Source organism: Chionomys nivalis, chromosome 20 (assembly GCF_950005125.1).
Source record: "Chionomys nivalis chromosome 20, mChiNiv1.1, whole genome shotgun sequence".
In the NCBI taxonomy this organism is placed as follows: Eukaryota; Metazoa; Chordata; class Mammalia; order Rodentia; family Cricetidae; genus Chionomys; species Chionomys nivalis.
This window is the reverse complement of record NC_080105.1, coordinates 12758183-12774106: the sequence shown is the minus strand read 5'-3', so window position 1 is coordinate 12774106 and position 15924 is coordinate 12758183. Positions and strand designations below refer to the sequence as shown.

General features: G+C 40.6%; 1 protein-coding gene across 3 annotated transcripts in view; it reads right to left on the bottom strand.

Moving 5' to 3' along the window:
* Window positions 1-15924, bottom strand: part of Psd3 (pleckstrin and Sec7 domain containing 3) — a 439685-nt gene that overhangs the window by 279397 nt on the left and 144364 nt on the right. Inside the window, exon 1 of one of the 3 annotated variants that reach the window (XM_057753142.1) lies at window positions 2436-2791. The exons of the other annotated variants lie outside the window; for them this stretch is intronic. Coding sequence (XP_057609125.1) covers window positions 2436-2466 — 31 coding nt within the window. The 5' untranslated portion in view covers window positions 2467-2791. Of the gene's footprint in view, window positions 1-2435; window positions 2792-15924 lie in introns of those variants that run through there. 3 annotated transcript variants of the gene reach the window in all.

Genomic DNA, 15924 nt, shown 5'->3' with positions numbered 1-15924 from the left:
AAACTGCAATAACATATAAGAAAACTATAAATTCTTGAATTATTTTAATAGCGGAAGTTTTGCAGAAATAAGCTAAAGGCTTTGACTTGTTTAGAAGCAATTCATCCCCAGTGATGGGAAAGAGTGCCAAATTTGACCATTCAGTCTGTAATTTTGTTAATCAAAGATTGTGAAACAAATGCCTCATTTGCAAAACAAATACAAAAATCAAGCCTTTAAAAGACCTCAAGCACATTTTGCCTATCAGTAGCTATAAATCTTATCTATGAAAAGCAGTGATCAATAACCTCTCCAGAAACAGATGCACACTCACACCCTTGATGCTATGGAAAGGGCTGCACCAAAACAAAGCAGGGGATAATCTAATCCCCTTGCCACGCAGTAGAAAATGTATCTGGTATGATAAAAAAAAAAAAATCAGAAAATGAGAGCGAGTAATGCAAAACTGCCAAATGAGTAATTCAAGTGCATTATATTTGGGGACATGCTCTTCATCCAAATAAAAGTCATATCTTGGAGAAGACTACCATATACAGTGGACGATACTCACTATTTTATGGATGCTGATAGCTCTCTAAATGCATGCATATTTAAGGTTTATGTGCTTCAAAGGGCAGGAAAGACCTGCCAAGCCTTATTCAAGCTTTTAGCGTGTGCATACAAATACAGAATGTTCCATTAATTGGACATTCTCCCCCTAGTGATTAATAGTTACAGCTGTGCTTACCACAAACTAAACCCCACATGCTAATGATTCAGAACCTAATTTTTCTCGTTCAGTCCTAATCCCTACAGGAGCGACAGTAGCTTACCATGCCAGTCAGTCTCAGCAGCTCTGTCAACTACAGAGCAGCAGACAGCATTCGGAAGGTCAGGGGATGAGACCAGAGCAAGGCATTAATGCACAGAGCACTGCTCCCCTGCCGAAACCTTTTGGCAGGAGCTTATCTGTAATCATAGCTTTCTTAAAACTGGACTCCTTTATTCGGCCTGAATAATTCCCCAGTTTTGTCTGCCTCTAGCTGCTTTTTAGGCCCACACTTCAGATTTCTTCCTTTAGCCTTACCTCTTCTCTCCCCTGTATTTTATTCATTCTGTCCACTTTCTAAACTTCTTCCTATTTCTAAATCTATGCTTCTAATATCTGGTTTTAAAATTTCTTCATATCACTTTAGTTTTTATTAGGTTTCTTAAAAGAATAAAAGTTCACACCGAACTCCTAACTCCATAACATGATTGATTAGACCAGGCTTTCTTTTGCTGAAGTTAGCACAGATGTGGGAACATTAGAAGAAACTTTTCCTGTGCATTTTCATTAAGCAATTTAACAGTGAAGGAATTTAAGCTGATGTCCAAAATACTATATAATTCTTTTAAAAATCATTACGAGTGGCAAGTAGTAGGGTTATTAGCAGTGATAACCAGCCGCAGTCTGTGAACTCCTTAGCTGCTTGCTGCCTTGCAAGGCAGATGTCAGCATAACCAAGCAGCCTCACTGAGCAGAGACTGGGACCAAACCTCAGCTGATCTCCAAGGCTTCCATGCTCAGCAGAAACCTTAGGGCTTAAAGTCAGGATTCGTCCCACAAACTGATACAAACAATTCTAAGTAAATCTACCATTGAAAGATGAACAGAACGTTGAAATTCAGTTTTTCTAGAGAGAAATAAATCTTAAAAATGCTATAAAATGTTTCTGACAGGAAAGAAACACTGAGGAATAACACAGACAGTGCTTCTTCCAAGGGACACTAGACCTCAGTGTCAACTTCGCTGGGAACATTTGGGGCCACTTCTGAAGGCCTCCTCAGCCCAGCTACTTAGCCTCCTAGCTGTGCTTCAGACATGCAGATGTAAAGGAGCTGGGGTTCTTTAAGAGAAACTCCTCCCCTATCCCATCCCACCAGCTCTCTAAAGTAAGAAGTAGCCTCTATCCTCCTTCTGCCTGTACAATGCATCACAAACAGGGAGCTTATTTCTCCAGGGTGATAGAAAGTCTTGTTCCTGGGAAAACTGCTTGGGACAGAGGGATGAAAGGAAATAAAATTATAGGTAAGCACAATGTTCTACTCTCTACTTAAAAATAAAATTTGGAAAATTCATCATCAGATACTAAAATCAATATTCCAAGCTAAGCAAGAGAGGTACTGGGCAAAGCATTTGGAGGCACCATGGTATCTTTCTGTTTTCTGAGGGAATTAAAGACTGGTTGGCAGGGACACCGCAGAATGAATGCAGTCTGCTCTTCTAGATAGCCAGCAGGATTCAGCAGAACTTGGGCTCACCCCCAGAAGTCTCCTACTGGGATGGCCGGAAAGACAACAGCAGTAAGCAAAAGCAGTCAATAATACAGACGGAAAATGTCACAGCAGCATTTCACAGAGATAGATAAATAAAAGCTATTGCCTGCATAGACCTACAAATAGAGGTTACTCACAGAGATTACTGTAGCTCCAGCAGTTACCCATTGATCATAGAAAATGCCCAGTTCATCAGTTTAACGCTTGAGAAAAGTTAACCAGAAAAGAAACGAGCTAATGCAAAATGTGCTGTTCTAGTCAACTGGAAGCAAATTAGTTTCAAATTTCCTGGAGGCCCCTCTTGCCCTGCACTGCACACGGTGATGTCAATGGAAGCACTTTGAGCACTTGGAAGCAGCGCTGAGCGGAGCCCAGGAACTGCAGCCTCAGCCTCTCACAAAGGCAGAAGAGCCTGCTCCCCTGCTGTGCTCAGCCTCAGGAGCTCTCTACCTTGGGAGCTTACCGAAACAGCCACTCTAGGGCTTTGCTACAATTGTGAAAACTACTTCCAAGGAGGTAACTGAGAAGCCGGGAGTTAGCTTTAATGTAACCATTCCCCTAGTGCAGCAGCAGGAAGCCGGCAGAGGCTCGGAGAGGATCGTACCATCCTGGCTGACATCAGAGGTGGGGCTGTCATCCTAGTATTATGCAGCATTTTCTCTGATGCTGAAATGACACACATGAACCGAGATGGGCCGGTTCCCTTTAAAAGCATTTAATTCTCACGTTGTTCCAACGGAAGAGGCAAATGCAAAAACGCTGCCCAGAAGCTGCTCCCATGACATCAATCCTGCGCTGGCAGTCCTTATCTGACTGGTAAGTGCTGCTGTCACCCAGGCATCTCGCTAATGATTACATTACTGTTCCTCTGATAAATTATCAGTTTAATGGGTAATTGATAGTGCTTGAAAAATGTGACATGAAAAAATTGAAAGTCACGAAGATCCAGTTTTAAAAGCCATGGCATAAACTTTTACATCACTAACAGGACTTTGGATGTGTACCATACTTTTCGAGCTATCTCAGTAAAAGCACTCATTTTATAAATAATAACACAAAACTAACCCACGGTGAATGACATAATACTGACCCCTGGACTTGGTGTAAATACTAAAAACAATCTCAAATTGGGCTGAGAGTCTTCCTCCATGCTAGAGCACTTACCCATCCCCGGGTTTGAGCTCCAGCACTGAAAAAATAGAATCTTCAGTATCATTAATATTCTAATCAGCATGAGAAGCAAAGGCACTTCAAGGCTATTTTTTTTTTCGTATTCTATACACTCAGTGAGCAGCATAACCAGGTGACAGAAATGTGTTAGTTTTAATTCAGAATGTCCATCTTTATAAATAATATATTAGATTAGAAACTGTTTAGTGACGTGCTATACACCATGCTAAGCAGTTTCATTTTGCAAATTCATCTATTCCTTCCAGAAGCCTCTGGAATAGCTACTATTATTAACCCATTTTACAGATGAGACCACTAGAATACAAAAGAGAGGTGAGTCGTCTCAGATCAGGGGAGTAAAACTCAAACACAGTCACTGTGGCTCTAAACTTCACCCTCTGTACCACTAAGCTACCCTTCCTTCATAGAAGCCTGCATGCCAAAGAAAGAATTCTGAAATAAGACTATTATTTCCAGGGTTTCAAACAATAGGAAACCAAACAAGCTCCCTCTTAAGAAGACTAATTGATAAATAGGAGGACAAAGATGAGATGGTGTACCCAGGAACAGCAGACTGGTGACAGAAATGAAGCCAAGACATTCCACTTCACAGCTGACAGCTTGTCTTACCTCGGGAAAACAGCTTACAGTCTCCGAGCTTTAGTTTCTTGACCTCTAAGCTATGAGCGCTTGGCTTATTGACTGGTATAACACTGTGGTAAGAATACATCATCTAGACTTACAGCCTAAACTTCTTTACTTCACAATTGTGTCACTTTAAGTAGTCCTCAGCTTAGTCATTCAAAACCACAGAAATGATAGGGTTTCTCTAAGGATTAACTAACTGAAGGATGCAGACAAACCACTCAGATGGGCAACTGTATCTAGTAAAAGCTCAACAATAATTATTATAACTATTATTACCAGTAACTTCCATTTCTCGGGATAGGGGCAGGATCTAACTAAATAGTCCAGGGTGGCCATAAATTCCTGATCTTCCTGCCTCAGTATCCTGAGTGTATAGGCGTGTGACATCATGACTAGCTGATTTTTTAACTAAACTGCCCAATTCTTCCCTTTCCAAAACTCTGAGAAAACCTGCTAGAATTATTGGGGGGGGGGGGTCTAGGCTGACTGGAAAGGCAGAAGGCACAACTTCTGATGGCCGCATCCAGATATTAACCAGCCCACAAATCACCAGCTCCCAATGGGATGCACTCTGAAGCGGGAAGCAGCTTCCGACAGACACCCTTTGCTCTTTCTTTCCCTTCCGTGTGGGTAAGAAAAGAGGGGTCTAGAATTGAAGTGTTATCCTGGCTAGGGAAACAGAAACAGGACCCACCAAATACCCACCAAAGAATCTTGCGGCCCTAGGATCTGTTGTAACAGAGAGAATAAACTCTGACATTATTTCACTTCCGTTTTCTAATACATGCAGTTTACGCAGTCTTAGCTGATCCACAATCAGAGGCTCAGTGACCAAGGGCTGGGTTATAGACAAATACTTTCCTTCTGTTAAAATCTCTCAGTATACAGCTTTTCTTAAGCAAGTCTAGCTGCAACCACAAAACAGATGAAGATGTAGTTTAGAGACCTTTAGGTCCACTCAGTAGGATTCCTATTTTATTTGACTATTTAAGCACTCTGACAGTCATCTTCAGTTACCTTGTTCTCGCTCCCCGTTATATAGTGAGAGTCCGACTCTAGACCTCAGATGGCTGGCCTAGCAGTTTTCCAATACGTCTGAATTTACTAATGACTGACAGCTTTCCTTTCCCTATGCCATAGTCTCATTAGATCCAGTCTTCCCACTCAACAGAAGGATGAAGTAGACTGAAGCTTAGGAGGTCTGGTCAGGACATCTAAGGCCACCAGTGTGGAGTCATGATTATGGCTAGTGGTTTTGGTGTAGAGACTTACCAGAATGTCACTTCATGACTACAACATACAGTTTCATGGGATATCTGTCAGTTTTCATCTCAAATCAACTTTATGAGGCAAACATCTAATGTTTCCCCACAGTTACTAATGATATATGCGCCTCTGTGATAAATGGAAAGGTCTGCATTCTGCACGAAGGCTTAGTGTGCGCTACATCTTCAGGAGACCGTCTGAGCACTGCGCCTCGTGCTCTCCCACAGCCAAGTCTCAGACACGGACAGTCTTTCATCAGCCTGACCCACTTAGGTCTTCTTCTACAGGGGCCACCAGAAGAAGGAAGCCTGGATTGGGAGGAGGAGCCTCAATTCCCACGGTCTGGAAAGGGACATGAATAAGTAGGGCGGTTCCTACTCTCCCTGGAAAGCAGACCCTGTCCCAGAGGCAGAGTCAATTCCTGACTACCTTTCATATGTTCCATGTCACACATCCAACATGTCAAAACCATAATGATTGCCTTCTATGAGAACCTAGCTCCTGATAAAGGATTCCTATTTCGGATGCATCATTAACACCTCCTGTCACTTTCCTGCCATACTTCATGTCTCCCTGTGTCTCATCACCATGACATAGTTATTTTTCTTGATGTCTCATCCATCTATGCACTTACACTTTTCTAGAGCACAGAGTATTGCTTAGAAATTAACTTCTGTTCTCAACTACAAACCTGATGATTGATATCCTCCACTGTACTTAGTTTCCCTACCCCTAGGTGTAGTGGCGCACGCCTTTAATTCCAGCACTTGGTAGGCAGAGGCAGGAGGATGACTGTGAGATGGAGGCAAGCCTGGTTCTCAGTGAGTTCCATGACAGCTAGAACTACATAGTGAAATCCTCTCTTGAAAAAACAAAACAACAAAAAGGAAGGAAGGAAGGAAGGAAGGAAGGAAGGAAGGAAGGAAGGAAGGAAGGAAGGAAGGAAGGAAGGAAGAAAGGAAGAAAGGGAGAGGGAAAGAGGGGGGGGAAGAAGAGAATAATGAAGAATCATGCTAATAATCCCACATTTTTTAATCAGTCATTTTATGTGTGCTTGCATGTTGTGTATTGAGATCCATACTTCTGATGTCAGTGCTGTCAACATTGTCCAATCGTGGGCCTCCCTTCTCCAAAGCACAACTAAACAGAAATTGGAAACAGGTTTCCAACATATTTATGTTAAATCTGTAATTCTTTAACTCAGGGATCAGCAATTTCTCCTTCAAAGATCAGATCAGTGTCAGGCATACTGGCCCAGGCCTATCAACCAAGCACTTGGAAAGCAGAAGGAAGCCTGCCAGGCATTCTAGACCAGCCTGAACTGCAGGGGGCCAACAAGGGCTATATAACACAACCCTATCTCAAAAACAAATTAATAGTTTAAGCTTTGTGATTTCCATGGTAATGCCATAAACAATAACAAATTGACACAAGACTACACTCCAATAAAACATTACCTTCAAAGGCCACAGAAACTGGCCCAAGAGCTGGACATAGTCTGGATTCTTATATTAAAAAAAAACAAAAACAAAAAAAACCAAAACCATAGCACAGAGTGGCCCAGTAGCTTACAGCCAGTACGAGAAGCCAGGATGCCCCAGGACAAAGAGTTCATTCTGTTAAAAAGAATGCTGCCTCTCCACTGATCAACTGTAAACAGCATAGTAACTTCCACATCTTCACTCAAAGTTATTTCCTTATGTCCAACTTTGCTCTACTCTTCCCATGCCCAGATCAAATCCCTCCTCTCACTGAGCCCTAATACATGTGACCTGCACTTTTACGCGAGGCCCTTATATTTCACGATTTTATACTGTCTTGTTTAGTGACGCTTATCTCCCTGGCTGTCTATGGAACATACTAGATAACTACCAGAGCATCTTAACATCCACAGCCATCCATGGAGAGATGGGCATGGAACAGTTTTAACCCTCCTCATATTTATAAAGATTAAAGTACGTGGTCTCTTTGTGGTAACTATATCATTTTGGAAAAGGAAAAAAAGTATAGGCTAATCCTTTGGATATTCCCCGCATGAGGACTTCTACAAGCAACTGGAATATCATATCTTCATAGGAATTACTTAGAAAGGCCTATTTTGCAGTTTTATAGCAAACATCCCATAGGAATGATTGTTTTGTGGTAACCTATGAATGGATTTCTAGGACTAGGAAAATAGAATCTTTAAACTGTTTTCTGCTACCTAGATCTAAGAGAAGTCTCAGTGAAAACCCTTTAAATCTTCCTCCTACAGAAAATACATGCAAAAATTTTACAAATGTTGCATAAAAAGTCTAGGGACCTGTTTTTAAAAAGATAAGAAAATGCCTCAGAGGGTCTCATATTATCTGCTTATAGCTTGAGTTACTTAAATTTCCATTTTAATATAATGCATTTAAAGAAATTTCATTTTATTAAAAGAACATGGCAGTACCATTATACCCTAGTATCAAAAAACATTAATAGGACTGTAGAGATGGCTCAGTGGTTAAGCAAGAACTGCTCTTGTAGAAGACCAGGATTTTGAATCCTAGTACCTACATGGCAGCTAATAACAGTCTGTAACTCCAGTTCCAGATCTGACAGCCTTTTCTAGACCAAAACGACACAGCACACACATCGTGCACAGACATAAATGCAGACAAAACATAAAATAAAAAGCATGTTTAAATTATAATCAATGGAAAAGGAGAAGTGCATAGTGAGAGCAAAGACATGGAAGGAGAGGAAGGATGTCACCAGTCTGCAGGTGTCTCCTTCCTTCAGCGCTTCCCGTGGAGCCTTCCTGAAGGCTCAGCATAGGTGGTCTGTGGATCTCACACATTCTCTTATGCTAAGCCTCCAGAATCACTGGTTTCAAATCCCAAACAACAACCCAGACTAAGAAAAAAAAAACAAAAACAAAAACAAAAAAACAAACCAGGAGTAGCTAACTGTAAATTCTTCAAGTTTAAGGTTAAAAAGCTAGGACCAATACCCAAGCTTGTCCTCTGATCTCCACATATGTGCAGTGGCACATGTGCACTTCACACATACACACACACACACACACACATCACATCACACACACGTACACACATACAAACTCAAGTTTTGAGACACAAATAACCTTCAAAAATAAATGCCAACAGTATTAACATATCCTCAGATACAATTCAGAGTAATTAATAACAGTATCTGTGACATGTTCATTAAATTTTAGTTTTCTTCATTCAACTTTTATAAATAAAAGCCTGATTTATCAAATGTTTTACCAAATAGTATTTATTTGTTTTGAATTTTCCACAAAAGAATGAGAATGAGTACAATATAACACAAAAACAAAAAATTTAAAGCCAGGTGCCACGCCTTTAAACCCAGCCATCAGGAGGCCAAGATCTCTGAGTTCAAGGCCAGCCTGGTCTACAGAAAAAGATCCAAGGACAACTAGGGCTACTACACAAAGAAATCCTGCCTCAGAAAAATTAAAAAAACAAAACACCAAAAGTTTATGTATCCATCATAAATTTGTCAGAAGTCAAACCTTCTACAGAATATAACAAGCTGGCTTGGGTAAACTGGTGGCTCTACATTTAGTAATTAACAGTGGATGCAGAAAGCAGACAGACAAACGCCAGCCAGACAAGCAGGTGTAATCTTCAACTCAGCAGTAAGAGGAAAAACCTGGAAATTAGTGACACTTTGAAGACAAAGTGGCGGCCTCCAAAAGGAGCAGTCAATGAGACTGAGAGAGATCAAGGAAGGCTCCCCAAGGGTATCCAACCTGGATCACCACTGTTTGCTTGACTTGAGAATTCAGTTCTAGTGATCAATTCTCGACTCACTCACCTGTCTAGCTGCATCAGCACTCTACTGTCCCCCACATAACCCTATACTCACTCACTCTCACCTGCTCCCAGAATAACACCTTCTTCCCATTTTGGCCTCCACCTGATACCTATCCTTCCAAGCAAAGGACAAAAAGCACCTTGTCACAGGCCACCGCCTGCACCCTTGCACTCCACTCTTCCTCTACACAAGTGCTGACCACATATCCCCAGGTTCCCTATTGATCTCCATCTCTAATACTTGCAATAGTATTGAGGATTTGTAATGCTGTTGGCATTTATTTTCTGGCACCTTGCAGAAGATCCTGTCTGCTTTTATGCAGATCTTGGCACAGAATTAATCGTCCTTTCATGAGATTTTTATCAATCGTTTGACAATAAATTATGTATCACATCCTATTAAATGATTCCTAGTATAAATGCTGCCTTGTCTGTTAAATCATTAGCTCCTTATGATTCAAGATTAGCAATGCAGGATAAACAACAGACTCAAAATATTTGAAGAAATTAACTGAATGTGATATGTGTGTGTGTGTGTGTGTGTGTGTGTATTGCTGTGGTAGTTTGAGTGTAATTGCCACCATAATCTTATAGGACTGACACTATCAGGAGGTGTGGCTTTGTTAGAGTGGGTATGGCCTTGTGAGAGGAAAGTGTCACTGTGAAAATGGACTTTGAGATTTCCTATGCTCTATCACCCAGTGTCTCGGTCAATTTCCTGGTCCTGTAAGATGTAGGACTCCCAGCTACAACAGCAGCTTCATATCTGCCTGCATGCCGTCATGATCCCTGTTATGATGATAATGAGTTGAACCTCTGAAACTGTAAGCAAGTCACCCCAACTAAATGTTTCCTTTAAAAGAGTTGCTGTAATCAAGGAGTCTCTTCACAGCAATAGATGATGTGGGATTTCATTGGTTAATAAAGAAACTGCCTTGGCCCATCTGATAGGGCAGAATTTAGATAGACGGAGTAAACAGAACAGAATGCTGGGAGGAAGAGGAAGTGAGCTCAGATGCCATGCCGCTGCTTTCCAGGGCAGATGCGAAGAAGCAAGCCGCCAGGTCAGACGTGCTGAATCTTTCCCGGTAAGACTGGTGCTACACAGATTACTAAATATGGGTTAGGCAAGATAAGTCACCACCTCGTGGTGCTACACACATTAATAGAAATGGGCCAAGCAGTGTTTATATGAATATAGTTTGTGTGTTGTTATTTCGGGGCATAAGCTAGCCAGGCAGCTGGGAGCTGGGTGGCAGAAAGCAGCCCGCAGCTCCTTCAACAAATAGACACCCTAACTAAGAAAATTAGTCCTACATAACAATGGATGACATCTTCATATACATTAAACATATTTGATCACACTCATCCCCTACTGCCCTCTCTTAGTCCCCTCTCATCCCACTGATTCTCTTTCTCTTCCCAACTAGTCCCCTTCTACTTTTATGTCTTTTTCTTTTGTGACCCAATGACTTTAAGAGTAGGTCTCGGGGCTGGAGAGATGGCTAGAGGTTAAGAGCATTGCCTGCTCTTCCAAGGGTCCTGAGTTCAATTCCCAGCAACCACATGGTGGCTCACAACCATCTATAAGGGGGTCTGGTGCCCTCATTTGGCCTGTAGGCATACACACAGACAGAATATTGTATAGATAATAAATAAATAATTTATAAATAATTTTTTTTTTAAAAAAAAGAGTAGGTCTCTATATAGGAACTAAGAGAACTTACCTTGGATACACCACTAAAGAAAATCTGTCTTTCTCTCCTTAGCAACCATTAACTGCCTGAAGATATTATGCAGGTAATCACAGCTACTGAGAGTTCAAAAGTACGATAGCTGTGCCATGCACAGAAGACAAAAGCCCATGCTATTCCTCACCTTCCTCTGGATATAACACTCTTTTTGCCTCTTCTGTGATGTCCCCCGAGCCTTTGAAGGGGATGATGAAGACATTCCAGTTAAGGCTGAGCATTCACGGTTCTTTGTTTTCAGCTTTGAGTCTCTGCAGAACCTACCACCTATTACAAGAGAATGACCAAAGCTTACAGCATCACTAATCTATGGGCATAAATTAAATATTGAGTAAGGTAGTGTGACAACATGTCCACTAAGCCAAACAACAGTAGTATGTTTGCTCATTGGGCCTATGACTTCCCCGGCCATGGGCTATTACAGCACTAGGTGTGACCTCCTGCTACGTTTCGAGTGTCCAACCAATTAGGAAGTTGTTAGCTACCCCCTAACCATCATGTTATGTTTGTAGTACAGGGAACACCTTGTCCAGCAAGCTGACAGTGTGGCACTCAAGGGTCCACAGCTGAGGACGATTATTGATGACAAAAAGCCTGAACAGCACCTTCCTTTTGGTTCAATGAACTCTAGACAGCAGAGAGAAAGCTTCCAGCTCTATTCCAGTTTGATTTCTCAGTTTTCCAACTAAAGTTTGTGATGTCTTCAGCAATAGTATCCTATCAACTAGTTCTTGTGGGCAACCAACAGCGGTAGCAATAACATGTATCATTTCAGGGGCTTTGGGGATTTCCCTGACCAATACACATAGGAAGATAGCCTATGCTGGGCACTGGGGTTTTTATTTAATAATCTACTGATCCTTCTTATCTTTTAAACTATCTAGATATAAGAATCTAAACTACGCATCTCAGTTCCCAACAAATTATGGAAAACATGTTACCACATAAAAGAGTTTCTAGCCATTTTTCCTTTATAAATTTGAAATAAGCCTCTGTGTTTGTTTACTTTGACCATCAATAACTCAAGTTCACCATTGCAGCTCTTTCAAGGACAGCTAAAAGACCCAAATTTGAAATATTTAGCCACCAACCATCAAAAAGGTAAACATTAAACTAATTTTTCCTACTTACAGGTGTGTAATGCCAGTACTTGGAAAAGTAAGTGAACTCAAGGCCAGCCTGGGTTCTATGGCAAGGCTGAGTCTTTCAAAAGATAAGTAGTTTGTTTTGTTTTGCATTATGCTACCTCTATTACATCTCAAGACTCCATTTTAAACATTTATGAGTAACATATTGTCAAGTTCCTCATGTAGTAAAATTAAGCTTATCTGTACCTTAATGACCCTGATCTCATTAACACCAGCAGCTTAATAAATAATCTTTGGGCTCCAAAAGCCTAATACTCTAATAGGAGTAACATGGACAAAGATTATTTAGTAGTGGGTAAATGGGTGGCTGCTGCTTCATTGTCATTTTGTATTTGTTTTCAGAAAATTTCTATTTGACAGCATTGCAAATTGAAGTTGTCATTTGCACATCAAAGTCAACGTTTTGCATATTTTTTACTTTCATCTTCTGACGTTACAATGTCCGGCTGGGATGTAGCGACTCTATTGTGGAGTCCTGAATGTTATACAAGAAAAAGTGGCAGGGTAGGTGCTCCAAGTCATAAGGAACAAAGAATGCACACGTCCTGGCCTCTTCAGTCAGAGAAGAACACTCCATGAGACTTTGTTTTCCCCCTCAATAACTCTGTCATCAGCTTTGGAATGCTAATAACTGAAAGCAATCAATACTAAATAATCTGATATCTTGGGCTATAAACATATGCTTTCCCTTCCAAAAGAAAAATAAGAAGAGCAACTGTAAGCATTGCTGTATGTCAATATTCAAAAAGGTTTTTGATTTTATCCTAGCAGAAAAAGAAAATAAATGATATTGAGCACAGAAGCTCAGTAAATAAAGCAGAAGTTAAGGAGCAGGTTTGGTTCACTGGGGTGGAAGCAAGGATTCACAGTCTCTCATTCCCTAACCCTCAGGGAGACACAAGAGCCTTAAAGAATTGTTTTATGAGCTGATTTTCTGCAAGGCTGCACATTTGAATTGGTATGACAGCAACAATAAATGTATAGTAGATATGTAGATATAAATATACAGAATGGATATAGACATACAGGTCAGGACTTAATTGGGGGAGAGAAAGCAGGTTGAACCCCCAAATTATACACACACACATAAAAAAAAACTATCAGTTAATAAGAGCCAACTTAAAAACTTCCACATCAACCTCTCTATTTCTGAATGTTCAATTTTAAGTATTTCTTCAGAAGTTTTTCAAAAAGAATTACAGCTGAGAAGACAAGTGCCCCCGACCCTTGTTTCATGCACTGTCTTAGCTCATCTTGTGCTCACATTTGGTTCCTTTCGATGGTGTACCAAAATATCTACCTGGAAGCAGAGTTCATTGATGCCTCTTATCTTTTAGAGCTGAGCATTTTTAAAGTATGAACAATCTAAACCTTTATTTCATGATGTCCTGATGGAACTAAGGGAAAACTGGAATTTTACTAAGCCTCCAGATTTCTTTATGTGGAAAAGGAAGGCACAAAGACACTAACTCTCTCCCTTCCTCTAACCCTCCCTCTTTCCCCCTCCTTCTCTGATCTCAGAACAGCTGTGGGCGGAGCTGCTGGCAGCTGGGGAGGTGCTACTGAAGAGCATCACAGACACTGCCCACCAGGGGGAAGTGTTGCCTAACTATTAAGAGAACTTCACTGCATGAACAAAAATAAAACTACCACCTGAAAATTTCTAAGCATCTAGGAAAAAGAGGTCTCATATTTGAAAAGAAGTCTATTTCTTCTCTATTTTATATTTATTTTAATCAAATAACAATGGCATTCTAACTTCACCATCCACAGTTCACAATCACTTGAGCTTCTAGATCAAAGACACTCCCCGAAGGAATGACTCCTAATGCGGCGTTATGTTCTGCCCAGGACTGCTTCAATCCCCACCACAAACCTCACCCTCACACTCCCAGAAGGAATGACTCCTAACGCAGCGTTATGTTCTGCTCAGGACTCCTTCAATCCCCACCACAAACCTCACCCTCACTTGCAGTCTGCTGCAAAAGTTCAATGAGTGGTGATCGGTGACAGCCAGGGCCAACTGCCCCACCAACTTCCAGGTTACAGTGACCCCTACATTGCATAAAACACTGTATGCTCCAGGGATATTGGTGCATGTCTTGAATCCAAGAGCTTGGAAAGCACAGTCAGGTAGATCTCTGTGAGTCCCATGCCAGTCAGTCCAGACTACATAGCCCAGTTCTAGTAAGCTGGGGCTACATAGTAAGATAAGACCCTGTATGGGAAAACAAACGAAAACCACTACAGGTTTACAGTAATATACCCAAAACTTTATCTTGAAAGAGGCAGTGACTGTCCTGCCACAGTGACAAAGGCCCCAAGTATCAGTGGTCAGGTTAAAGTAGTTAATACTCCCAGTCCTTTAAGAAGACAGTAAACATCTTTTATGACTAATTTAACACTCTATCATCATTTTTGCTCAACCAAAATATTTTGGTTCAACCCAAACAAATAAATTAATGTCTTAAATATTTAACTGAAACAACTAGATAAACACATACACACAAAAATAGCTTCTTGACACTGGTATAGGCTATTTTATTTTATTTTTTGTATGAGACACCAAAAGTATAAACCAAAAACAAAAAAGAAAGGGCTGCTAAGAAATGAGCTGGGGAGAGCTCTTCTGCACACACACACACACACACACGCACACGCACACGCACACACACGCACGCACTTCACAGTGGAATCAAATGGACTCAGCATGTTGTATATACATAAAAGGGGAGGGGAAAGGGATAAAATTAAACATAGCAGTCATATACAAAATTCTCAAAAAAATTATTTCAATTTTTTTTTTAAAAAAATAGGATTCCATGAATCTGTAAATGTCTGTACAGCAAATTCAAATGCTGTGCAGCAAAGAAATCAGTTAACAGAATAAAGCAACAGCTTACAGAATGAGAGAAAATACTTGCCAAATAAACATCTGAAAAGAAGTAAATATAATGTATTTTAAATAGCTCAATACTAAGAACAAATAACTTGGCTTTTTTTTATGGACAGAAAATATGAAGAGACATGTCTCAAAACCTCACAAAAGAACAAACATGATGAACAAGTACATGCAATTTTGTTCAGTATCACTGACTGTGGTGTGAAGGAGAATGGACCCATTTGAGTACTTTCTCCCCAGCTGATAGAACTGTTTGGGAAGGGTTAGGGACAGTGCCCTTGTTGGAGGAGGTATGTCACTGCAGACTTGGAGGTTTCAAAAGTCCACACCATTTCGAATGTGTCTTTCTCTGACTTTTACCTCTGTATCAAAGTATAGGCCCTCAGCTACAGCCTGTTTCTCTGCTGCTGTGCTCCCTGCCATAGTGATCATGGACGCCAACCCTCTGAAATTGTAAGCAAGCACCCAATAAAGTCTCCTATGTGTTTCCTTGGCCATGATGTCCCTTCACAGCAATAGTAAAGTAACTAAGACACTAATAACTTTGGGGAAAGGTGGAACACTAGATATTACCTCATACCTGCTAGAAAGGTTATTGCCAAAAAGACAAAGATGGGTTGAAGAGGAATCGGGAAGAAAAAAAAAAGGTTCTCTGTACACTGTTGCTAGGAATACAAGTAAGAAAAGACATTGTGAAAAACAGAATAGAGATTTCCACAATCATAGAAATAGAATGAACATGGAATCCAGCAATCTTGTTTCTAAGTATACCAAAAAAGGGCAGAACACCTGTGGGTTTTTGTATTGTTGTTTAAAATACCCAAGATACTGATATAACCTAAAAATTTCTAAAGGACTAAATGGAGGGGAAAAAAAGATGAGATAAAAATCTAGTGAAATACTATTCATCTACA